This window comes from Nomascus leucogenys, chromosome 8 (genome assembly GCF_006542625.1).
Source record: "Nomascus leucogenys isolate Asia chromosome 8, Asia_NLE_v1, whole genome shotgun sequence".
Taxonomy (NCBI): domain Eukaryota; kingdom Metazoa; phylum Chordata; class Mammalia; order Primates; family Hylobatidae; genus Nomascus; species Nomascus leucogenys.
Genome location: NC_044388.1, coordinates 98,738,387 through 98,764,895, shown reverse-complemented (window position 1 = coordinate 98,764,895; position 26,509 = coordinate 98,738,387). Strand labels below are relative to the sequence as shown.

The 26,509-nt window shown below is 40.2% G+C and overlaps 2 protein-coding genes and 1 pseudogene across 2 annotated transcripts; all 3 read right to left on the bottom strand.

The window, feature by feature from the left end:
* Positions 1-3,496: 3,496 nt before the first annotated feature.
* LOC100593326 (olfactory receptor 1Q1) lies at positions 3,497-4,441 on the bottom strand. The gene has a single exon (XM_003263957.2). The coding sequence runs from the start codon at positions 4,439-4,441 to the stop codon at positions 3,497-3,499; it is 945 nt and encodes a 314-aa protein (XP_003264005.2).
* Positions 4,442-10,325: 5,884 nt separating this feature from the next.
* Positions 10,326-11,257, bottom strand: LOC100592990 (olfactory receptor 1361-like). Its single transcript, XM_012508865.2, is given in 2 exon segments — positions 10,326-10,420; positions 10,423-11,257. Coding segments are annotated over 2 exon segments (930 nt in total).
* Positions 11,258-20,058: 8,801 nt separating this feature from the next.
* LOC115836417 lies at positions 20,059-21,006 on the bottom strand (annotated as a pseudogene).
* Positions 21,007-26,509: the final 5,503 nt, after the last annotated feature.

The window sequence follows — 26,509 nt, the reverse complement described above, 5'->3', positions numbered from 1 at the left end:
TATCCACGGCTAAATTTTTTCCTGTTTCATTCTTTTTGATACTATTATAAATTAAATTTTATCTCTTTTGAAGGTTATTCATTGCTAGTATATAGAAATACAGTTGATTATTGATGTTCATGTTGTATGCTGAAACTTTGCCGGTTTATTAGCTCTATTCATTTATTAATTGCAAGAGGTTATTTGTTTTATTTTGTGTGGGTGCATTTTTGAAGATTTCCATTTGGTTCCTTTTTATAATTTCTATCTCTTTATATATATTTTCTCTTTGATGAGACATTCTTTTTTGGTTTCCTTTTGTTGTTGTTTTTTTAAAATAATATAGACGTTTATTTACATTTAATGTTCAAAAAGTTTGCAATTGGTCAGTCCAGGGCCACAGAGGCACTCCATGGCATCAGGGATCCAGGCATCTTTAATCTTTTTTCTGTGTTTATGTTTGTTTTATTTTAAAAATTATTATTTTGATTGACACATAATAGTTGTACATATATATGGAGTATAGTGTGATATGTTGATACATGTATACAATATATAATGATCAAATCAGGATAAATAACATATTCATCATGACAAACATTCATCATTTCTTGGTGTTGGAGATATTCAAAATCCTCTCTTCCAGCTTTTGAATATATACAATAAAGAGCAGTGCTTCTCCCCGGGTGGTGTTCAAGCTCTGAGACCAGACAGACTGCCTCCTCAAGAGGGTCCCCGACCTCCATGTAGCCTGACTGGGAGACAGCTCATACAGGCCAGTGCCCCTCTGGGACAAAGGATCAGGCAGCAATATTTGCTGTTCTGCAGCTTCCAGTGGTGAGACCCAGGAAAACAGGGTCTGGAGTGCACCTCCAGCAAATTCCAACAGACCTGAAGCTGAGGGGTATGAGTGGTAGAAGGAAAACTAACAAACAGAAAATAATAGCATCAACATCAACAAAAAGGACATCACACCAAAACCCCATCTGTAGGTCACCAACATCAAAGACCAAAGGTAGAAGAAAACACAAAGATGGGGAGAAACCAGAGCAGAAAAGCTGAAAATTCCAAAAACCAGAGCACTTCTCCTCCTCCAAAGGATCACAGCTCCTCGCCAGCAAGAGAACAAAACTGAATGAGTTTGACATGTTGACAGAAGTAGGCTTCAGAAGGTTGGTAATAACAAACTTCTCCAAGCTAAAGGAGCATGTTCTAACCCATCAAAAGGAAGCTAAAAACCTTGAAAAAAGGTTAGGTGAATGGTTAACTAGAATAAACAGTGTAGAGAAGAGTAGAGAAGACCTTAAATGACCTGATGGAGCTGAAAACCATGGCACGAGAACTTCGTGATGCATGCACAAGCTTCAATAGCTGATTCGATCAAGTGGAAGAAAGGACATAAGTGATTGAAGATCAAATTAATGAAATAAAGTGAGAAGACAAGATTAGAGTAAAAAGAAATGAACAAAGCCTCCAAGAAATATGGGACTATGTGAAAAGACCAAATCTACATTGGATTGGTGTACCTAAAAGTGATGGGGAGAATGGATCCAAGTTGGAAAACACTCTTCAGGATATTATCCAGGAGAACTTCCCCAACCTAGCAAGGCAGGCCAACCTTCAAATTCAGGAAATACAGAGAATACCACAAAGATACTCCTCGAGAAGAGCAATCCCAAGACACATAATTGTCAAATTCACCAAGGTTGAAATGAAGGAAAAAATGTTAAGGGCGGCCAGAGAGAAAGCTCGAGTTACCCACAAAGGGAAGCCCATCAGACTAACAGTGGATCTCTCTGCAGAAACCCTACAAGCCAGAAGAGAGTGGGGGCCAATATTCAACATTCTTAAAGAAAAGAATTTTCAACATAGAATTCCATATCTAGCCAAACTAAGCTTCATAAATGAAGGGGAAATAAAATCCTTTATAGACATGCAAATGCTGAGAGATTTTATTACCACCAGGCCTGCCTTACAAGAGCTCCTGAAGGAAGCACTAAACATAGAAGGTAACAACCGGTACCAGCCACTGAAAAAACATGCCAAATTTTAAAGGTCATCGATGCATGAAGAAACTGCATCAATTAATGGGCAACATAACCAGCTAACATGTAGTTGTTTACTTCTGGGTTCTCTATTCTGTTCCATTGCTCTATGTGTCTGTTTTGGTACCAGTACCAAGCTGTTTTGGTTGCTGTAGCCTTGTAGTATAGTTTGAATTTGGATAGTGTGATGCTTCTGGCTTTGTCCCTGTTGCTTAGGATTGCTTTGGCTATTTGGGCTCTTTTTTGGTTCCATGTGGATTTTAGAATAGTTTTTTCTAATTATGTGACAAATGTCATTGGTAGTTTCATAGGAATAGCATTGAATCTATAAATTTCTTTGGGCAGTATGGTCTTTTAATAATATTGAAGAATCAACGTTTTAACAGACTCTTGATGCTTGAACCTGTTCTTCATGCCCAGTATTGATTGGTCAGAAGACAAATCGGTTTTCACCCACTATTAGACCAGTTCCACATACCAACTACAGAAGAGATCAGGAACATTCTAGGCAAAAGGAGTTTGATTTATCCCTGAGTAGTGCAGGTAAAGCAGGTTAAGAAAAATGCAAATTGGTAAGCATGACAGTGCTTCATTCTGGAGCATATATAACTTCTGACTCCAAACAGTAGACATTATCATTATGTTCCTCTTCTTATATTGGAGTAGTTACCCCATTTCACCTGACTTCTATAAACTTATAGAAAATAAAAGCATCAATATTGCTCTCCCAGTTTTCCTGGCAGCTAGGGGATGTGTTGGTGACCAAATTCTTGACCAGTCAGATGCACCACCTTATTTTGAATCTAGACATAGTAGTGAAAAGAATAAGAAGGGGACAATTCTTTCTGAAGTGGTAATAACCAGTTTATAGACCTCCAAGAACTATGCCCAGTGACTACTGCTGGTAGTATAGGAGGAGATACAAGCTGCAGTGAATAGAGTTTGGTGGCTACAATAGTGTCCTCATTAGATTAGTTCTTAGATATGATTTTCACTGCGGTTCTGATGATATGACCTTTATTATTCCTGTCCATTTGTCTTGAGTCTAGTTTCCTAGCCTTGGAAATGCATGAGCTCCACATATCTTTTCAAGAAACTCATTTCCTCCATGCATAAGCCAGAATCAGTTTCTATTGCCTATATCTAAGAACTCTGAGAGTTACAACCCTAGTGTTTAATTGCAGAGAACACTGTTAATTATAGTTAAAGAAATGCTAGTGTTTTACACTAAGTACATGGTGGTTCCTTTTTGTTTTATGTACTTTGGATTTAATAGATTTCTCTGTGCAATATCCAGTGAGAAAATACATGATATATAGCTAATTTAGATATTTCTGGAAAGTTCTAAAGAAAGCAGATCTGTGAGGCACAACATTATTTCTCCAGAATCATAGACAAACCTCTGAACTGTGTTTGGGTTTTTTTTTATTTTATTATTATTATACTTCAAGTTTTAGGGTACATGTGTGGTTTTATCTAAAGAAAAAAGTCTGCATTCTGCTCATCCATTTCATGAAGGCTCCTTTGACATCCCCATTCCTCAGGCTGTAGATGAAGGGGTTTAGCATGGGAGTCACCACTGCGTACACAACTGTTACAATGCGACCCTTGGTCACTGAATAGTTGGAAAGGGGCCGGAAGTAGACCCAACTGAGGGTGCCATAGAATATGGCCACCACAGTGAGGTGGGAGCCGCAGGTAGAAAAGGCTTCCCACCTGCCCTTGTCTGAGGGGATCCGGAGGACCACCAAGATGATGCAGGCATAGGAGGCAGTAATGAAGGCCAGAGCTCCACTGATTACAACAGCACCTTCTGTGTGAATCATAAGGGTGTTGAGGTAGGTGCTGGTGCAGGAGATCTTCATCAGAGCGTAGAGGTCACAGAAGAAGTGGGGGATTCTGTTATCTGCACAGAAGATTAGTTGGCCCATGAGAAAGGCATGCAGCAGGGCATGAAGGTGGGAGAGGGCATGGCACATGACCACCATCTTCACACACAGCATTCTAGTCACGATCATAGTGTAGTGGAAAGGGTGGCAGATGGCGATGTACCTGTCATAGGCCATCACAGCCAGGATGAAGTTTTCCATGACGGCGAAGCAAATGAAGAAATAAGTTTGGGCTAAACAGCCTGCATAGTAAATTACCTTTGTAGGGGAGAAAATAATCTGCAGCATCTTGGGGACTGTGGTGGAGGTGAAGCAGATGTCTGTCAAGGCCAAGTTACTGAGGAAGATGTACATGGGGATGCGGAGGCGTGGAGCAGAGAGAATCAGTATGATGATGGCCAAGTTGCCAGAAATGTTGATTGTGTACATGAGTGAAAAAACAAGGAAGAGTGGGATTCGCTCTTCTGGGTGGGTGGAAATGCCCAAGAGAACAAAATGGGACACACTGGTGCAGTTGCTATTGTCCATCTGTTGCCATAAGAACAAAAAGAATTAGTTCTATAGACTTGGACATATAGTCACTGTTGTGCCCCCGTGTAAACTACACACTGCTGATAAAGGGATTAAGTGCTTATGGCTTTTCCAAAATAATACGGATTTTTCATTAACATCATCATTATTAAAAGTACTGCTAAAAACTGCAATTACTTTTGCAGCAAACTAATAGCCCCATAGCTAACATTTACGGAACATTTACCTTAAACCGGGGACTTTTCTGTGTTATCACATTTAAATCAATAACTCTATGAGGCTATTACTACTACTACTACTATTATTATTATTATTATTTCGCTTTTACAAATTTGAAAACAGGCATGGAAAGTATAAGTTCATAAAGAGCAAAATATCAATTTAAGTCACATTTATCTGGTGCCAAAGATTATACTATTAGCCACTATATAACATGATTCCCCAGATTAAAACCAAGCCATCTTATTCATGGTAATAAGACCTGTTGATGAGCTATATAACCAAGGAATCTGCCTGCTGAAAGGGAGGTCAGAGGTCATTTGGTTCAGCAATTTTCACTTTGGGGGACACATACTCTTGCTGATCTCCAGAGACTTCTCAGTTCCTAGATAATGGTTTTAGGAAAATAATTGTCTAGATCCTCAATTTCCACATTTCTCTTTTCTAAACTCTTCTTATCTTTAAGATGTCACCTAGTGCATAATCTTGTTTCCCATGTAACATATGAAAACTAAATGGCAATATAATTGATGTTGATTTTGACTTACTTTAGTAATAAGTAATACTCATTTCTAGATATATGAACTAAAAAAAAGTCCTACAAGATGCCTTTAATTAAAATCTTATTATTTAGAAATAACAATTATTTTCAAAGTTTGTGATATATTACCATATGAAATTACCATTTTTGTAGATCAAAATAGGTGAATGTTGGCAACTTAATATAATTGAAGCTAACAATTACATAGTTTTGGTCAGTTGTTTAAACTAGTAATAATTGTGATAATAACTCAATGTAGATGATTTTTCATAATTATCTTAACACAAAATTTTGTGGTCATAAGAAATCAAAAAACTTTTTTATTGTGAAAAGTAATATAGGTAATTATAAGAGACTTTCCAGCATAAACATTTATTACAACAGGATAAAATTTGTATGGGAGAAGAATGGAAATACATGTTTAAATGGAGAAGGAATGATGTAAAACTTACACCTTTTCAGGATGACTTTGTTCTTGCATTTTAAAAATGAATGATGTGATTATCAAATCACTCTGTGTTTAGATGTCATTGGGTACATTTTAAGAACTAATGTAAAGTTTTGTTTTAAAAGTACAATACTCCATGTATTATATACTTATAGCTATTTAAACATCAAATGAATAATTTTATATGCCTCTTTTTAAAAGTGCATGAGTCTTAAAGCATATATGGGCAAAAACTATAAACTCATTGAAAACTATAAACTCATTGATTGAGAACTTGACCCAACTTCTCAATCAATGTTCTGTCTCTTTTTATAGGATCCTGGGGAAATAATCATCCTTTCTCCTTTTGAATGCTTTTAGTGGCAGGAAGCTCTAGTTGTCAGATTTTTTTTTACAGGAGAAGCTAAAGTATAATTGCCTCTCATTTCTGCCTCACAGAATGAGGTTGGTCCTCTGGGATCTCACACAACAAGCCTGTTATTCTTTACCATGACAGCCCTTGAGAAATCTAAGCGTGCAATGGTTAAAAGCCCAGCCTTCATTTTCTCATCTGTCAAATGGGGATTTTTATAGTTTATTACACTTAAAGTTGTTACAAGGATTAGACAAAAGTTCCTGGTTTCTGGAAACTATTCAGTAAATGCTGGTGATTTTTTCTTTCATTTTTTTCAGTCTTGTTAAACATAGCGTCTCCAGGATTTTCTGCCATCCAGGTCTCTCTACTGTGAAGCTGTTCACTTTGCCTCTGTCCTTAAAATGTCATTTCCAGAACTAAGCAATATTCTATGAGTCTGGTTTTTCATCACAGGCTAGTCATAATGATTTCATCTGGTCATAAATAATAAACCAAATAATCTTTTTGAGGTGGAGATCAGAGTTGGCAGTCCACAAATAAAATGTGTTTATGGCTATAAGAATTCTTAGACTGTGCAATTGGTTGTTGGGAGGAAAAAGTGCCAGCAGTTAAGAACTGTTCCTATGTAAGGCACTTTTACACATATCTCAGATAATCCTTACAGCAATCTCAGTATGTGTCTAGCTGAGTGTCCTAGCCACAATCACTTATTATCCTTATTTCACATATGAGAATACCAAGGCTTAGGGAGGTGAAGTGATTTGCTCAGTATAACTTAGTAGTAAGTGGTAACGACTTCACACTTATGTCTGGATACCTCTAGTGCTCATACGTGCCTGATGGCCCATTTCACTTATTTAGCTGCTTCTTCACAGAATAGAATTTATTTATCATTCCTGGTCTGTCTGCTTTCATGCCTCAAATTAAAGGATGCCACCATGGTACAGCTCAAGGGAACAAACAGTAGGTTTTTCAACTATAAAAGTGTGGCAATTCCTAATATGATATTGAATATCCTGAATTGATTTCAGTGTGGCATGATGATGAATGTGAAATAAAAGTGCACATTTACTGCGCACTTACTATATTCCAGGAATTGTTCTAAGAGCTGTATATATGTTTTTCATGTGATCACAGCAATTCTATGATATAGGTATCAGCTGCACTTTATCAATGAGGAAATTGGAGCTTGGAAGGGTCCTGTGACATGCTCAAGGTCACAGATTTAATAAGTGATAGAAATGAAATTTAGATTCAGCTCTGCCTGACCTCAAAGCCTATGCTTTCAACCATTGGGCTATGCTACTTCTCAAGTTTTCTCTCACTATTCTAGTTTCTATTTTCCTCTTTGTTTCCTTCTTTTCTACTGTGCTATCCTATGCATTGGACAATGATAAGTGCCTTTTTTTAGTTTAATCCTCATTATAAAACTAAGCATAGATATTATTATTCCCATACTGAGATCATGAAACCGAGGACCAGGGAGACGAATTAACTTTCTCAAGGTCAAAGAGAATAGAGTTGGATCCAGCTTGATCATCAATCTGTCTAACTGAGAAGCAATGCTCTTCCTCTCTGACCTCACCGATTTAACACCCACACTCCATTCCTTCCCTGTGCTGGTTTTCTCTTATCAATGTGGCATTGTAACTGGATTCTTCAAATGATTCACATCTCTAGCCTGCAGGGCTGGGCATCAGGTGGCCCTGGGTTTACGGTTTGGGAAACGTTAAGATTTATCCTTCTTTCCAGATCTTGGGAAAGGCCTATGAGTGCACTGAGCTCTACTTGACAGTCAGTAGCCTGTGCCCAGATGCTACCCGGGCAATATCTATGCAGCTCTTGTGACACAGCTACCCAAGAGGCTAGAGAGAGTCCCAGAAGTGGATGGCGGGGAGCTGCCTGGAAACTTAGAGTCCTCATTGTCTTCCTCATGGCTGGCAGAAATCATCCTGCCTGACCTATAGTGCAGCGTATCAGCCCCTTATGGCGGAGGGGAGGAGTGTGGTGTGGACAAGGAGGCAGGAGACTAAGAATAGGGAACTCCTAGAGGAGAGCATTACTTTATAAATGGATGTGGATTTAAAAATAAAACAGTAGTGTAGTGTGTAGGAATGGAGCTTGACCCAGGAAATTTCCATTTTCTATCTACGCTTTGGTCCTGGGTCTGCCATGAAAATGTTCTGAAACACTGGGAAAACCACTTCCTTTCTCGGGAGCCTCAGTTTCTTCATCTGAGGAATGGGAAGAATAATAACTGCTTTCAATGCAGAAGCTTGATACAAAAGAACATCAGAAGAGACTATAGACATGAAGGCCCTTTAAATGTCCCATGAAACAGTGAGAAGTTGTTTACTTTAAATTTCTGTGGGAACTTGGGTTTCCTATCCTTTGCTATCCCAGAATAGCTTTCTATAACTGCCAGCAATCGGATCCATAAACTGCCCTTTGTAAATAGAGGAGACACTGGGACAACACGACTTAATAAATTCTCTGGGTTTCTCTGATGCTTAATTCCCAGAAATGGGAAGAAAATCTGGGTCAGCTGAGAGAAGATGCAGTGAAAAACCATGTCCAGCAGATGATTTCTGGGTCACCTAACTGATTATTCTCAATACCTCCCTGACGAATTGGAAATCTCTGGAATCTATTAGCTATTTTCTCTGACTCAGGGAAAATTTTACTCTTCACTATGTATTAGTGAATAATTTCCAATTATTTCCATTGAAAATAATGGCAAAGACCACAATTACTCTTGCACCAACCTATAAATCGTTCATACTCTTTTGTGGATAGGTTTTGATAAGGGGAAATGGGAGAGTCCATAAAGACATAGAATGTCTGAGGATGGTGTGAGGAGGAGGCATGACGAAGGGGGGAAAAACACAAGAAGATTAGGAAGTCAAAGACAAACTTCGCAATACTCAATAGTATTGTACAAAGGATCAGTTTTGAGAAAGATGGTCCTCCCTCCAGAAATTACTGAAAGCTTACACAGGAATTGTCTGAGGTGTCCAGAAACTTCTGTGCTCTGGTGTGCAGGCTCCTAAGTGCAGATGTTTACCTTTCAGCTGTACTGGCCCTGGCTCTCCCAATCCACCTCAGGCAGCATCTGTCATTGTGTCTTGTTTTGACAGCAGCGTGGAGCTGACCACTCAGGGAAGACAGAGGAAATTTCCAAGCACAGAAGAAAGAAAAGCATCTGGGAGGGGCTGTAGGGGTAGAGCCGCCAGACTCCTGGTGGTGCTTCTGCTCTTCAGGGGCAGGAGGACCTGGCTGGGGAAGGTGCTGGGAGCTGATGTTTTATCACATGCTTCTGCATGGATTCCATGGTTCTCACTAGCATGGAGTCCCAAATGTGTCATTGTCCAACCTCACTGACTTCTCTGGGGAGTGAGGCCCATGAGACAGTGCTCCTGGTGTCAGTATTAGTGACCGTGGCTTGGCAGCTCAGCTGATCCCAGGAAAGCAGCCAGGGCCTGGGAGATCAGTCTGGACATGGGGTTGACTACATGTGCTCCAAAATCTGGCTTTGAGAAGGAAGCCCACAGAAACTTCGATATGGTCAAGGCAGGGAGGGACTGTCTCCCTGCCCTTAGTTCTTTCTTAGAGATGCAGCGTCTTACTTGCTTTTTTTAGTGGTACATACATTTTTTAAAAATTAGCAGTAAGACATATGTTGAATAAAAACTGAGAATGTTTCTCACCACTCCCTACCTGATTTCTCCCTAGGAGCAATTGCTATTATTGTGACATGTACCCATTTAGACAATTTCTATGTGCATATGAACATGCACACATAAAATTTTGTTTTTATAAAAATAGGATCATTTGTTCTGGAGCTTTCTTTGTTTCTCTCATCAATGTATCGTGGACCTCCTACAGCACTCTGGGACCTACATCATTATTTTTAAGGCATTTCAGAGGATATTAGATGTACCACAAGTTCTAAACATTTCCACGTTTCCCCCTCATGCCACTTACTGGAATTCCTTTATAACTTGAGCTAAATAAAAATTTAGACTTTTGTTTTCATTTTATATGCATACAAGTCCCCCACATGCAGACTTCTCTTAGGCATTTGGTAAAAACAACAATTCTGAGAGTGGATAATGAACTAGTCAGGGCATAAACATTTTGTCAGGATGATTAAAGATGACTGATATCACAGGTTCTCTCTTCATCTATTTCAAAATGTAAACATGGCAACAATGAAGTCTTGGGCTGAGAGACGCTACAGTGGTTGGGCTCTCAGGAGACTGATCCACTCTCAGCTCTGAGTCTTGGAGTCAGGAATCTAAGGTCTTGAGAAAGGGTGTTAGGATGTTTTTATTCCAAGCAGTTTTCCCAGTGCCCCCTTCATATCCCTGTTCCTCAGGCTGTAGATGAAGGGGTTCAACATGGGAGTCACCACGTGTACATGACCGAGAAGACTCTGTCCTTTCCATCTGAGTGGGATGATGGAGGACACAAATAGACACCGATGGCTGTGCTGTAGAACAGAGAGACCACAGAGAGGTGGGAAGTGCAGCTGGAGAAGGCCCTTTGCTTACCCCTTGGGGAATCAATTCTCAGGATGGCCAATGCAATGTAAAAGTAGGACATAAGGATGCAGACAAAGGGTGCAATCAGCAGTGTTCCTGCCACAAGGATGAGCACCAGATCATTGACATAAGTACTGGAGCAGGCCAGCTTCAGGAGTGGGACCAGATCACAGAAAAAGTGAGGGATAATATTTGGACCACAGAAGGAAAGCCTGGTCACTAGGAGGGTATGCACTAGGGCATGTAAAATAGTGATCACCCACGACACAGCCACCAACAGGACACAACATTGGGAGTTCATGGTTAGGGCATAATGGAGAGGATGGCTGATGGCCACATAGCGGTCAAGGGCCATCACAGCCAGGAGAAAGTTGTCCAGATCTGCAAATAGGCCAAAGAAATAGAGTTGTGTGAGATACTCCCCATAAGAAATCAGCTTAATTCCTGAGCTAATATGATCTAGCATCTCGGGAATTATTGTAGAGATAAAGCCAATATCCGAAAAGGACAGGTTGGCCAGGAAGAGGTACATAGGGGTGTGGAGGTGCAGGTCAGAGCCAATGGCCAGGATGATTAGCAGGTTCCCCAACACAGTGATCAAGTACATGACCAGGAAAAGCCCAAACAAAAGAGCCTGCTGCTCCAGGTGTTCAGAGAAGCCCACGAGAAGACATTCATAGATGCAGGTCTGGTTTCTTCTGTCCATGTCTCAAATTCTGTGTGAAATAAATTTTGTTATAAGTAGCAAAAGAGTAAAATAATGCTGTGTTAAAAGTACTTCAAACTCCTGTTTAAAAAAATTCTGTGGTTAAATAATTCTGTTTTGAGTAAGCTTGGATTATTATTGTGCAGTTAAAAAGTTTGGGTCAGACCATTTGTCAAGTTATCGATTGGTGTCAGTATTTGATAAGATATCTAAGGCTTCTTTGAACTATTTCAGCTGTCCGTATGATACATATCAGCCACGACGTAAAAGTGTGCCTTGGATTGTACATATCCTATCTGTTTACACTAGTACTTTTCTCTTAGTAATAATATAATTAAGTAAAAATGTAAAATACCAGAACTGTGTATATGCATAGTTCCACTTTAGTAAAAATGAAACAGAAATGTTTGCATATGAATAAGAACACAGTCTAAAAGAATACATGCAAAAGATGGATAATGTTTGCTTCTGGGGAGTGAGTGTGGGGGGAAGAATGGTGGGTGTCAACTTCTGTAGGACTCAAATTTTTTACTAGCATGCGTTATTTTTGAAAGTAAAAGATTTTTAAGTGTGATGGATGTGATGGGTTGAGTTAATTTAAATGGTGGTCCAGAAGCCCATATGGAGATTTTGGGGACCCAGAATTCTGACAAGTTAACCAGGGTGTCATCTCTAAAAAGCAGCTCTGGCAAGTAAGTAGAACAAAAATCAAATCATTTGACTTTGTGCAAAGAAAAATATTTGAAGTTACAGAGCAAGAATTTTTCATCATAGTCACGTCACTTAGAGTAATATTTCAGCTTTCCCTAAGAAAAGCTACAGGAAATGCATTGAATTCTGCTCCAGTATCCCCCAGCATGCCTGGGAATGACACATGCTTTCCCTAACACCTCTGATACACCTCACTCACAGGTGCTTCTCACTCATGAGATAGGTGCTCCTCACTCATGGGATAGGTGCTCCTCACAGGTGCTCCTCACTCACAGGTGCTCCTCACTCACAGGTGCTCCTCACTCATGGATAGGTGCTCCTCACAGGTGCTCCTTACTCAGAGCTGCTCATCACTCATAAGATAGGTGCTCCTCACTCATAGGATAGGTGCATCTCACTCACAGGTGCTTCTCATTCACAGATGCTCCTCACTCAGATGCTCCTCACTCATAGGACAGGTGCTCCTCACTCACAGGTGCTCCTCACTCACAGGTACTCCTCATAGGATAGGTGGTCCTCACTCATAGGACAGGTGCTCCTCACTCACAGGTGCTCCTCACTCACAGGTACTCCTCATAGGATAGGTGGTCCTCACTCATAGGTGCTCCTCACTCACAGGTGCTCCTCACAGGTTCTCCTCCCTCATAGGATAGGTGCTCCTCACTCACAGGTGCTCCTCACTCACAGGTGCTTCTCCACTCAGTTTGGCTTTTCTTCTGGCCCCTTGGATTTAAAAACCTAAACTTTAGATAGTCTATCCCAGCTCCTGAACCCTTCTTTGCCTTATTTCATTTATCTATGAGAGTTAGATTTATTTTAAATCTAAATAGAAGGTGTCAAATCCTTCACTTGCCCTCAAAGCCGCACCTTAATTTGTCTCTAGCGCTGCTCAGAGAAAATAATACCTTGATTTGGGACTTGAATTTCCTTTTTTCCCATAGGAGCCATAGTGAGGATATATCAGGATCTCTTAAATAGATAATACTGGACATTAATTTTATCCAATCCATAGCCCTGGTTCTGACACTGTGAAAAAAGTTGGAGTAATAATCATAGCTAATACTGGCTGAGCACTAGCCATTGCCTGGTTCTCAATTCACTGAAGTGATAGCCCTGTGCACCAGCACTGTGAATATCTTTATTTAAAAATGTAGAAACTGAAGTTCAGGGTGGCGATGCAATTGCTGAAGTCCACAGTACTAGGTATTGAAGTGAAGTCTGTCTGAGTCAAAAGCTTAAGTTCTAAACCACTGTGCTACACTGCCATTCAATATTCACCAAATCATTTTCTGACTCTAGTTCAGACTCATGCATATTTTCTATAAGAAGCGAATGCACCATCAGGGAATTTAAATATCCATTGAATTTGACAGTTGCAGTTCTCATAGCAAATGAAGATGTGGATATTTTTGGCTTATGCCTCAATCTTTTGTGAACGTGATTGACATGAGTTAGTCTACTTTGGTCCAATCCAATGTCTGGACAAGATCCAGTGTTTACAGTTGATTGGTACTCTGAGATGGAGCTATCCTGAATGCAACAGACTCCTTCCTTCCTGGTATCTCTAGCTCCTCTCCCCCTAATTGCAACCAAGTCCAGATTCAGAAGCTAAGCAGATAGCAGATGTACAGTGATAATTTTTGTCATATTCATTTATTTATATCATCTTTACAGTAAGAATTAGAAACAAGTAACATTTATTCCAGTTTACACTTTTTTTCCCAAGGGATATGCACTTTCAGGTTGCATGTTTTTATTAAATAATGAAATGCAAGTTTTTATTAAATAATGAATAAAGGAATTTCATTATTTAATAAAAACATGCAGCCCAATTACATTGACTCCAAATAAAATTTTATTAACATGAATTAATGTTCTCAGAATTATCCAGATATTCTAAGCAAGTAAACTAATAAAACTTAAAACAATTGACTTTGGGGAAAAGGTATGTCATTTGGTTTCAATTTTAACCCTTAACTTCCAACTATGTGGTCAATTTTGGAATAGGTGTGGTGTGGTGCTTAAAAAAATGTATATTCTGTTGATTTGGGGTGGAGAGTTCTGTAGATGTCTATTAGGTCTGCTTGGTGCAGAGCTGAGTTCAATTCCTGGGTATCTTTGTCAACTTTCTGTCTTGTTGATCTGTCTAATGTTGACAGTGGGGTGTTCAAATCTCCCATTATTATTGTGTGGGAGTTTAAGTCCCTTTGTAGGTCACTGAGGACTTGCTTTATGAATCTGGGTGCTCATGTATTGGGTGCATATATATTTAGGATAGTTAGCTCTTCTTGTTGAATTGATCCCTTTACCATTATGTAATGGCCCTCTTTGTCTCTTTTAATCTTTGTTGGTTTAAAGTCTGTTTTATCAGAGACTAGGATCATAACCCCTGCCTTTTTTTGTTTTCCATTTGCTTGATAGATCTTCCTCCATCCCTTTATTTTGAGTCTATATGTGTCTCTGCATGTGAGATGGGTTTCCTGAATACAGCACACTGATGGGTCTTGACTCCTTATCCAATTTGCCAGTCTGTGTCTTTTAATTGGAGCATTTAGCCCATTTACATTTAAAGTTAATATTGTTATGCGTGAATTTGATCTTGTCATTATGATGTTAGTTGGTTATTTTGCTCATTAGTTGATGCAGTTTCTTCCTAGCCTCGATGGTCTTTACAATTTGGCATGTTTTTGCAGTGGCTGGTCCCGGTTGTTCCTTTCCATGTTTAGTGCATCCTTCAGGAGCTCTTTTAGGGCAGGCGTGGTGGTGACAAAATAACTCAGCATTTGCTTGTCTGTAAAGTATTTTATTTCTCCTTCACTTGTGAAGCTTAGTTTGGCTGGATATGAAATTCTGGGTTGAAAATTCTTTTCTTTAAGAATGTTGAATATTGGCCTCACTCTCCTCTGGCTTGTAGAGTTTCTGCTGAGAGATCAGCTGTTAGTCTGATGGGCTTCCTTTTGTTGATAAAATCTGACCTTTCTCTCTGGCTGCCCTTAACATTTTTTCCTTCATTTCAACTTTGGTGAATCTGACAATTATGTGTCTTGGAGTTGCTCTTCTCGAGGAGTATCTTTGTGGCATTCTCTGTATTTCCTGAATCTGAATGTTGGCCTGCCTTGCTAGATTGGGGAAGTTCTCCTGGATAATATCTTGCAGAGTGTTTTCCAACTTGGTTCCATTTTCCCCGTCACTTTCAGGTACACCAATCAGACGTAGGTTTGGTCTTTTCACATAGTCCCATATTTCTTGGAGGCTTTGTTCGTTTCTTTTTATTCTTTTTTCTCTAAACTTCTCTTCTCACTTCATTTCATTCATTTCATCTTCCATCACTGATACCCTTTCTTCCAGTTGATCGCATCGGCTACCGAGGCTTCTGCAATCTTCACGTAGTTCTTGAAACTTGGCTTTCAGCTCCATCAGCTCCTTTAAGCATTTCTCTGCATTGGTTATCTTAGTTATACATTCATCTATTTTTTTTTTCAAAGTTTTTAACTTCTTTGCCATTGGTTTGTATTTCCTCCTGTAGCTTGGAGTAGTTTGATCGTCTGAAGCCTTCTTCTCTCAACTCATCAAAGTCATTCTCCATCCAGCTTTGTTCCATTGCTGGTGAGGAACTGCATTCCTTTGGAGGAGGAAAGGTGCTCTGCTTTTTAGAATTTCCAGTTTTTCTGCTCTGTTTTTTCCCCATCTTTGTGGTTTTATCTACTTTTGGTCTTTGATGATGGTGATGTACAGATGGGTTTTTGGTGTGGGTGTCCTTTCTGTTTGTTAGTTTTCCTTCTACCAGACAGGACCCTCAGCTGCAAATCTGTTGGAGTTTGCTAGAGGTCCACTCCAGATGCTGTTTTGCTGGGTGTCAGCAGCGGTGGCTGCAGAACAGCGTATTTTCATGGGCCACAAATTCAGCTGTCTGATTGTTCCTCTGGAAGTTTTGTCTCAGAGGAGTACCTGGCCGAGTGAGGTGTCAGTCTGTCCCTACTGGGGGGTGCCTCCCAGTTAGGCTGCTTGGGGGTCAGGGACCCACTTTAGGAGGCAGTCTGCCCATTCTTAGATCTCCAGCTGTGTGCTGGGAGAACCACTACTCTCTTCAAAGCTGTCAGACAGGGACATTTAAGACTGCAGAGGTTCCTGATGTCTTTTTGTTTGTCTGTGCCCTGCCCCCAGAGGTGGAGCCTACAGAGGCAGGCAGGCCTTCTTGAGTTGTGGTGGGCTCTACCCAGTTCGAGCTTCCCGGCTGCTTTGTTTACCTAAGCAAGCCTGGGCAATGGCGGGCGCCCCTTCCCCAGCCTCGCTGCCGCCTTGCAGTTTGATCTCAGACTGCTGTGCCAGCAATCAATGAGACTCCGTGGGCATAGGACCCTCTGAGCCAGGTGCGGGACACAATCTCCTGGTGTGCTGTTTTCCAAGCCCGTTGGAAAAGAACAGTATTAGGGTGGGAGTGACCCGATTTTCCAGGTGCCATCTGTTACCCCTTTCTTTGACTAGGAAAGGGAACTCCCTGACCCCTTGCACTTCCCGAGTGAGGCAATGCCTCGCCCTGCTTCGCCTCACGCACGGTGCACTGCACCGACTGTCCTGCACCCACTGTTTGGCACTCCCTAGTGAGATGAACCCAGTACCTCAGATGGAAATGCAGAAATCACCCGTCTTCTGTGTCGCTCACGCTGGGAGCTGTAGACCGGAGCTGTTCCTATTCAGCCATCTTGGCTCCACCCTCCAGAATTACTCTTGCCCTTTGTTGTTTTATGTGCTAGAGCTATGACAGAATTAGGTGCTTCCCCTTCTACCTCTACTTATTTCCAATCTACTACTAAGGAGAGTCTTAGTAATTGTGATAGTACACACAGCTGATGTTAATAATTGCCCCACTCATCCCCAGCAACATGGTCCTTGCTGCCATCTGTACAACAGGGAGTCCAATTTCAGAACCTTATACTGAAGATCTGTTTCTCTAAGGGCCAATTTGGTTATCCAGTGCCTTAGTTTGAGTTTCTTTAAAGTAGATATTAAGATAAAGAATTGGATACAGGTAGTTTCTTTCAGAGATGATTCCAGGAAACATAAATTAGAGAGTATACAAAATGAGACAGGGAAGGAAGAAAGCCTATGAAGGATGCAAACGTGTGGGTTATGTTCTGAGCAACTGTATACAGTCTTTCTAGAGATGCTCTGAGAAACCATACTGAATATAAAACTCACAGTAGCTCCACCAGAGGTCAGGATGTGGTGATATTTATACTGCAACTTCTACCAGCTCTCAGTTTTGTTTTTGCTACTTTCACACTGGTTTCCATGTGACTGTTTTTTATTAAATTTTATTTTAAGTTCATGGGTACATGGGCAGGTTTGTTAATATAGGTAAATTTGTGTCATGGAGGTTTGTTGTACTGATTATTTTGTCACCCAGATATTAAGCCTAAGTACTCATTGGTTATTTTTCCTGATCATCTCCCTCCTCCCAACCTCCACCCTCTGATAGGTTCCATTGTGTACTGTTCCCCTCTATGTGCCCATGTGTTCTCATCATTTGGCTCCCTCTTCTAAGTAAGAACATGCAGTATTTGGTTTTCTGTTCCTGCATTAGTTTGCTAAGGATAATGGCTTCCAGCTCCACCCATGTTCCTTAAAAGAACATGATCTCATTCCTTTTGGTAGCTGCATAGTATTCCATGGTGTATATGTACCACATTTTCTTTATCTAGTCTATCACTGAGGGGCATTTAGGTTGATTCCATGTCTTTGCTATTGTGAATAGTGCTGCAATGAACATACACGTGCATGTGTCTTTACAACAGAACGATTTATACTCCTTTGGGTATATACCCAGTAATGGGATTGCTGAGTCAAAGGGTATTTCTATCTTTAGGTCTTTGAGGAATCTCCACACTGTCTTTCACGATGGTTGAACTAATTTACACTCCCACCAACAGTGTATGAGCATTCCTTTTTCTTACCAGCATTTGTTATTTTTTGACTTTTATATAATAGCCATTCTGACTGGTGTGAGATGGTATCTCATTGTGGTTTTGATTTGCATTTCTCTAATGATTAGTGATGTTGAGCATTTTTTCATATGCTTATTGGCTGCCTGTATGTCTTCTTTTGAGAAGTGTCTGTACATGTCCTTTGCCCACTTTTTTTTTTTATTGCTCTTTTTTTATTATTATACTTTAGGTTTTAGGGTACATGTGCACAATGTGCAGGTTTGTTACATATGTATCCATGTGCCATATTGTTTTGCTGCACCCATTAACTCGTCATTTAGCATTAGGTATATCTCCTAATGCTGTCCCTCCCCCCTCCCCCCACCCCACAACAGTCCCTGGAGTGTGATGTTCCCCTTCCTGTGTCCATGAGTTCTCATTGTTCAATTCCCACCTATGAGTGAGAACATGTGGTGTTTGGTTTTTTGTCCTTGTGATAGTTTACTGAGAATGATGTTTTCCAGTTTCATCCATGTCCCTACAAAGGACATGAACTCATCATTTTTTATGGCTGCATAGTATTCCATGGTGTATATGTGCCACATTTTCATGGAGTTTGCTTGTTCCTTTGTTTAAGTTCCTTATAGATTCTGGATATTAGACTTTTGTCATATATATGGTTTGAAAATATTTTCTCCCATTTTGTGGGTTGTCTATTTACTCTGTTGATAGTGTCTTTGCTGTACAGAAACTTTTTAGTTTGATTAGGTCCTATTTGTCAATTTTTCTTTTTGTTGCAATTGCTTTTGGCATATCATAAAATCTTTGCCAGGGCCTATATCTAGAATGGTGTTTCCTAGGTTAACTCTTGAATCTATCTTGAGTTGATTTGTGTATGTGGTTTAAGGAAGAGGTCCATCCATTTTTCTGCATACGGCTAGCCAGTTTTTCCAGCACCATTTATTGCATAGGAAATTATTCCCCCATTGCTTGTTATTGTCGACTTGGTCAAAGATCAGATTGTTTTAGTTGTGTGTCTTTATTTCTGGGGTCTCTATTCTGTTCCATTGGTTTATGTGTCTGTTTTTGTACCAGTACCATGCTGTTTTGGTTACAGTAGTCTTGTAGTATTGCTGACTTCAGTGTAAGACTTACTTTTATTTTAAAAATTATTTTAAAAATCTGAGTTCAGCAGTGACCTCTCAGTAGACTGGCAATCATATAGGAAAAAATTGACAGACTGTGGTGCAAGTTTCCACCTTTCTCTTATGGGTTATTGAAAAATCCTCTGGAGGTTGTTAGAATATATCCTTAGCAGCATCTCTAGGGAAGATGAAATAATACAATGGATAGTTACGTTTTAAAAGACGTCTAAACATACGCTGTTAATATGTAGTTGAAGAATGGTTCAGTACAAGAAACTCAGTGGGAGCCCAGAATAACGTGGTTCAAGTACTCTTATCTCTGATCATGTGGCTTGACTCATAAGTCATTTCAGAATATCTAACTAGAAATTTATGCTGAAGCAGAGGACATTCTCCCTTGAGGCAGTATCAGAATATTTGAGGGGTTTTACACTTCTGTCCTCTAGCTTCTTATTTGCTTTGTCTCATCTTCAAATCATTTGTTAATATTGAGAGAAATCATTGATTAGAGTGATATATGTAAACAATGTGAGGGAAACAAGAAAGAAAACCAATAATTTATAAAAATACGTAGATTTCCTGTACACTTAGGCACACTGTAATCATTAAGAGTATGCACACTGGAATAGGTATCTGGGTTCCATCTCTGGCTCTGCCACCTACCAGCTGTGTAACTTTAGGCAACTAATTTAACCTCTCTGAGCCTTGGTTTTCTTTTCAGTATAATGAAAAAGATGAAAATATTTTGCCTCAAAGGAACATGTTGAATATTGCTGTGCATATTAAAGATCTAAGCATAAGACCTGGAGCAAGCACATTTACATGTATGTATCAAACCCCCTGCACAATAGATCTTTTTTAAGTAACCCTTTTATGAGTAAGGAAGTTGCAGCTCAATGAAGTTACTTAATTCACCCTAGGTTGGAAAGCTAGCAAATGGAAGATCTAGGATTTGAATTTGGATATCAAGATAACTCTACAAGTTGATTTCCCCTGAGTTCCCAAAATGATGTCTCTGGCCTCATGGAGACTGCAGTGCCCTCCTGCTCAGGAATCTCCACAAGGCACTCTTCATGTCTTTATTTCGCAAACTATAGATGAATGGGTTCAGCATGGGAGTCACAATAGCATACATCACTGCTGCAATCTTGTCCTTGCTGGCTGAATCAGCACTAGAGTTGGAGGGAATGAAGTATACTCCAATAGCAGACACATGGAACAAACAAACTGCTGAGAGGTGGGAGCCACAGGTGGAGAAGGCCTTCCACTTCCCACTTGCTGATGGGACTCTCACAATGGCAGCCATGATGCAAATATACAAAATGGTGATTAGCAGGGGGATCAAGATGGTTAATGCTCCTCCCCAGTACATCAGTACACACCGGTTGGCATGAGCATTGGAACAAGTGAGCTTCAACAGGGGGAGAAGTTCACAAAAGAAGTGGGGAAGGACATTGTCATCACAGAAAGATAACTGAGCTAGGAAAATGGTGTGGGTCAGAGAGTAGGCAAGAGCAAGGACTAGGGATGTGACCAGAAGCAGGATGCAGCATCTGGGACTCATGACCAAGGTGTAGTGAAGGGGATAGCATATAGCCACAAGCTGGTCATATGCCATCACCGCCAAGAGGAAAACATCTAGACCAATAAACCACAGGAAGAAATAGATCTGAGACACGCATCCAACATAGGGGATGGTATGCCTGTGAGTCTGGATGTTCACCAGCATCCTGGGGACGGTGGTAGATGATCAACACAGGTCAGTGAGGGAGAAGTTGGCTAGGAGGAAGTACCTGGAGGTGTGGAGGTGTGGATTAGAGCCAATGGCCAGGATGATGAGACTATCCCTCACCATGGTGACCAGATATATGCCCAGAAAGATGCCAAAGAGGAAAGGTTGCTGTTCCTGCTTCTCAGAGAGGCCCAGGAGGAGGAATTCAGAGACACTGGTGTGGTTTCTTGGTTTCATGTCACGGTGTAACTAAAGAATAAAATGAAGGATGACATTTCAAAAACTTTCCTTGCCCTAATATTGTCTCGAAGGAAACAAAGGCATGAAATAAAGATGGCAGCAGGGTCAGGTGCCCTGGCATGAGCCTGTAATCCCAGCCACTCGGGAGACTGTGACAGAAGGATTGTTTGAGCCCAGGAGTTTGAGACCAGCCTAGGCAACATAGCAAATCCCATCTCTAAAAACCCAAGCACCTATAGTACCAGCTACTTGGGAGGCTGAGGCAGGATGATCACTTGAGCCCAGGAGTTCAAGACTGCAGTGAGCTGTGATGAGGCCACTGCACTCCAGCCTGGTCAACAAAGACTCCATCTCAAAAGGAAAGATAGCAACAAAATATTAATAACTGTGCATCATCTAATTGAAACCTGAAAGGGCTTTATGAGGCTTATTGTTGTGCCCATTTGATTGATGAAGGAACTGTGTCTCCTAGAAAGAGGCAGAGGCAAATTATAATCTTGGCAATTCTGATATTAGAGTCTTTGATCTTAACCTGTCTATTAATCTGCTTCTGATAAGGCAAGTAGAACTAACTCATGTATCCACTCCAAGTCCATTGATTACTTACTTAGGTGCCAGAGAGATAGTGGCAAAGAACACAGCAAGGTTCCTTCCCTCATGTAGATAATATTTTTGTCAGAGGAGAGTTGTAATTAAAAAACACATTTAAAAAGTGCTAAAATGAAACCAAATATAGTGAGGCTAGCAGATTACTTTAAATTGAATGGTGAGCAAGTAACTCACTATGGAGGAATGGACAAAAAGGAGCTGGTCAAATAAAGCATTGGTTAGAAGAGTGTTTTGGAAGCAGGAACAGTAAGTGCAAGCATGGGAATGAACACGTGCATTTGGATGAGAAGGAACAAGGCAGATGTGATTGAAGAAAGGTAAGCAAAGGCTCATGGTGGGAGAGGAGTTTGAAGGAGTGGCAGGGAGCAGGTTGCATATGGCCATAGAGAGCAGATTCGTGTCTGGATTTTATTCTCAGGACAGTCAGAGCCCTGTGGGGATGTGTGGGTGGTTAAGCAGCAGATGGCCGTGGTGTGATTTATGACATGGAAAGATCGTTCTGCTGCTCTGTAGAGAAGGATGGTAGGAGCAAGACTGCAAACGGGGAAGCCAGCGAGGAAACACATCCAGGACCCAGGGTGGAAGGTGGGGAGACAAAGTGAAGTGGAGTGGTGTGGGCTATGTTTTAGAGAGGTTGGTAACTTGTTTAAGGAACCATATGGGTTAGATCTGGGCCCCAGAATACACTTCCCACTTCTCCAGCCGTACCCTCGGGGGTACAAATATTAAAATTCTCTGAAGTTATAGGAAAGGATTCAGGTGATTTCCTCCATCAGTGGGGGGACCTTTAAAAATTACATAGCTAAAAATATCTGAGAAATGATCTCTGGGATACTTCTCAAATGGCAGATTACCTGGAATGTCCTGGACACATAAAGACTGAGAGGAAAGATGTGAGAGATGTGGATAACTGACTTATTCCCAGAAGGGAAGACAAGGAAAAAGGCAAAGGCTTCAGGGGCAATTGGCAGGATCAGAGCTATAAAAATCATTATGATGTGTTTACTGTGCACCAATAATTTATATCACTTAATCCATATAACCTATATGCTACATATTTTTTCCTTACATTTTCAGACCAGGAAACAAAGAGCTCAGAGTGGCTAACTGACCAGCCTAAGATCACACATCCAATGAGGGGATAAGTCAACATTCAAATTAAGATCTTTCTTCTTGGAAGTTAGCCCATGATGCAATCCCACCTCTTGAGACAGGCTGACTCATTTTTCTGATGGGTACCACAGATATTTGTGAACTATTTTGGGAATGTAACCTTATGGAATAGATCTATTCTTTAAAATGTCTCCACAGTGGGTCTAGTGAGCTTTGTTGTAATTTGTCATCATCTGTTCAAATGTTTATTCATTGGCCACCTAATGCCAAGAATACTTGTGGGCACTGGATATTTAAGATTAATCAAAACAAGCACAGTTCCTATGCTTACAGGCTACTCGGTGAGACTGCAAGAAATTAAACAAGGAAATACATAGAAAGTTTGATTAGCACTGACAAGGAGGTACCATTAAGAAAGTATAATTAGATGGCCTTAATTAAAAAAAAATAGATGTTGGCATGGATGTGGTGAAAAGGGAACACTTCTACATTCCTGCTGCGAATGTAAACTAGTACAACCCCATGGAAAACAGTGTGGAGATCCCTTAAAGAACTAAAAGTCGATATACCATTGATCCAGCAATCCCACTACTGAGCATCTACCCATAGACAAAGAAGTCATTATATGAAAAGATACTTGCACACACGTGTTTATGGCAGCACAATTTGCAGTTGCAAAAATGTGTAACCAACCCAAATGCCCGTCAACAAACCAGTGGATAAAGAACCTGTGGATGGAATATACGATGGAATACTACTCAGCCATAAAAAGGAATGAATTAATGGCATTTGCAGCAACATGGCTGGGATTTGAGACAATTTTTCGAAGTGAAGTAACTCAGGAATGGAAAACCAAACAACACACATTCTCCCTCATAAGGGGGAGCCAACCTATGAGGATGCTAAGGCATAAGAATGACACAATGGACTTTGGGGACTCGGGGGGAAAGGATAGGAAAGGGGTGAGGGATAGGGGACTGCAAATTGAGTTCTGCGTATACTGCTCTGGTGATGTGTGCACCAAAATCTCACAAATCACAGCTAGAGAACTTACCCATGTAACCAAACACTACCTGTTCCCCAAAAACCTACGGAAATAATTTTTTTAAATTTTTTAAAAAAGAAAGTATAATTCTTTCACCTGGGCAGAAGAGCGAGACTCTGTCTCAAAAAAAAAAAAAAAGTATAATTGGATGGCCTAATTTAGATTAGAGTTCAAGGAAAACACCATTGAGAAAGTTAAATATAATTTGGGATCTGAAGTAGTAATTAGCTATATCAAGAGTAAAAGCAAGAAGACCAAGGCTACAAACTTTCCAGGCCACGTGAAGATCTCAAGGTAATACAGCGCCTGATCAGAATGGGAAGATCAGGGTGGCTGGAGAGTAGTGAGAAGATGATGAATTACATGCAGTATGACCCAGGCTGTCTGGCCACAGGTGAATGAACCATGGAATAAGCTGAATCAAAGTGAGTCAGTGGGTTTCTTTTCAAAACTTGCAATTACTGATTTAATTTAGCCAGTTAGTTTGAGCTGTGACGATATAAATTCATGCAGACTTGAGAAAAGAAGCAGCGTTCTGGCCACCACAGCCTTGCATAAACTTTTGAGATGTATCTGCAGAGAGAACACTGGAAAAAACTTGGAGCAGCCAAGAGGTCTGGCATCCCAGAAAGACACGGAATAGCTGCTTCTTGATTTTCCAGTTTAATTTCATTCTCTTGAGTCTTTTATTTCCCTATAAAAAGAGGTGGAATGACCCTGTGCCCAGGATTGTAGATTCTAGGGTAAGACAGACTTAGATGTAAATCCTGCCCCTGTCACTTATTACCTAAGTGGAAAATTACAAAACATCTCAATGATCACAACAGCAGCAGCAAGAAGAGTTAATAAGTATTGACTGTTAACATCCTGCCCAGGCACTCGGCCAAAGGTGCTTATCATCTCATTGGATATTCACTGTTTTATAAGATAAACCATTTTTTCAGATAAGAAAACAGGAATAAAGAGATAAGGTAATTTGTCCAAGGTGACTCAGCTAGTAGGTAGAAAACCCTAGACTTAAACTCTGGTCTATCTAATTCAGCACTTACCCAGCTGACATCAACCAGGCTCAGAGGTTATTCAGCTGTGGTTCTGCTGCCTCAACACGCTCCTCTTGGATAACGGCAAATTCACCTCACAGCCCCATCTGAGACTCAGCCTCTCCCTCTTACAGAATGGAAAAGAAATTCTGGGCTGTAGGTAACTGTGGATTAGGTTTCTGGAGTTACAATAAGTGGCAGTGGAAGGCCCTAAGGGGGCTCTGTGGGACTATTTACCAGATTTGGAGTTCCCAGAGTTCTTATTAGTGGGAACAGAGACTGTTTCTAAATCCCTCAAGAAAGGAGGGTGCACTAGTATTTTCCAATGGGATTTCTGTTTTACTTGTGGATTCTCAGAGATTGTTTCTCTTGTCCATCACCTAGGGCCACTGCTCTGGGCTTGCTACTGCCACCTTATTAACCTCAATTTGTGAATCAGATGGAAAAACTTGGGTAAATTGTCCAGATGGAGATAGTAGAGATAAGGCACCTATTTCTGCATCTGATTTTGACATTGCCTTAGTCCAAGCTTGTCCAACCTGCGGCCCAGGACAGCTTTGAATGCGACCCGACACAAATTTGTAAACTGTCTTAAAACATTATGAGATTTTTAAGTGATTTTTTTTTTTTTTTTTTTAGCTCATCAGCTATCATTAGTCTTAGTGTATTTTATGTGTGGCCCAAGACAATTTTTCTTCTTCCAATGTGGCCTGGGGAAGCCAAAAGATTGGACACCCCTGCCTTAGCCCAGTGTCTTGGCCAATATTCTCACCGTTCTGTGTAATTTTCTCCCTCTAACATGCAATTAGGGTGTCTTTTGTGAAACAGAAAATCTCAAATTTAATGTAAATCAATTTATCAGTTTTGTCTGATTTACTTTGCTGAACATTTTGTGAGATTCAACATTTAGTATATATTTATTTAGTGTCATTCTGTTTAGAATTCCATCATACAAATATGCCACCATTTTTAATGTATTATAATTCATATACATATGAACATGTGTATAGTCATGGGAAATACAATAGCAGATACCACCCAGTGGCATCCCAGAGGGTTTTTACCAACACATTCTCTTATTTGTAGCACAAGAAGGTTTTAGTTGCTGCAAATACTTATCAAGATAGGTTGTTAGTCTTCTAAATTTTAGTCACACTGATGGGTAAGTTATAGTATCTCATGGTGGTTTTAATTTGTATTTCTTTGCTATCAGCTGAATATGAACATCTTTTAATATGTCTATTGGTTATTTGGATATCTTCTTGTGTGAAGTAGCTATTCAAATCTTTTGCTTATTTTTCTTTTGCATTTTCTTTGTTCTTTGATTTGAAGAGTGCTTGTATATTCAGATTTGATTTCTTTGTTGAAGATAGGTAGATAGAATCTCCCACTCTGTGAATTGCCTTTTCACTATCTAAATGATATATTTTGATGAATAATAGTTCTTACATTTAATTTAGTACAGTTTGTCTATTTAGTCCTTTATGGTTAGTACTTTGTGTTTTGTTTTTACCTTGCCATATAAATATATAAAGATATTTTCCTATATTCCTTCCAAAAAGCATTTGCTTTTTTACCTTTTATATCTGCAATACTTCTGGATGTGATTTTTGTTTGTGGTGTGAGTCACAATTCATCTTCCTCCTATATTGATCGATACACCATCATCATTATTGAAAAAGCCATTCTTTCC

What these genes read in the sequence shown, in the direction of transcription:
- LOC100593326 (XM_003263957.2), bottom strand. Translation starts at nt 4,441, where the DNA reads ATGGACAATAGCAACTGCACCAGTGTGTCCCATTTTGTTCTCTTGGGC.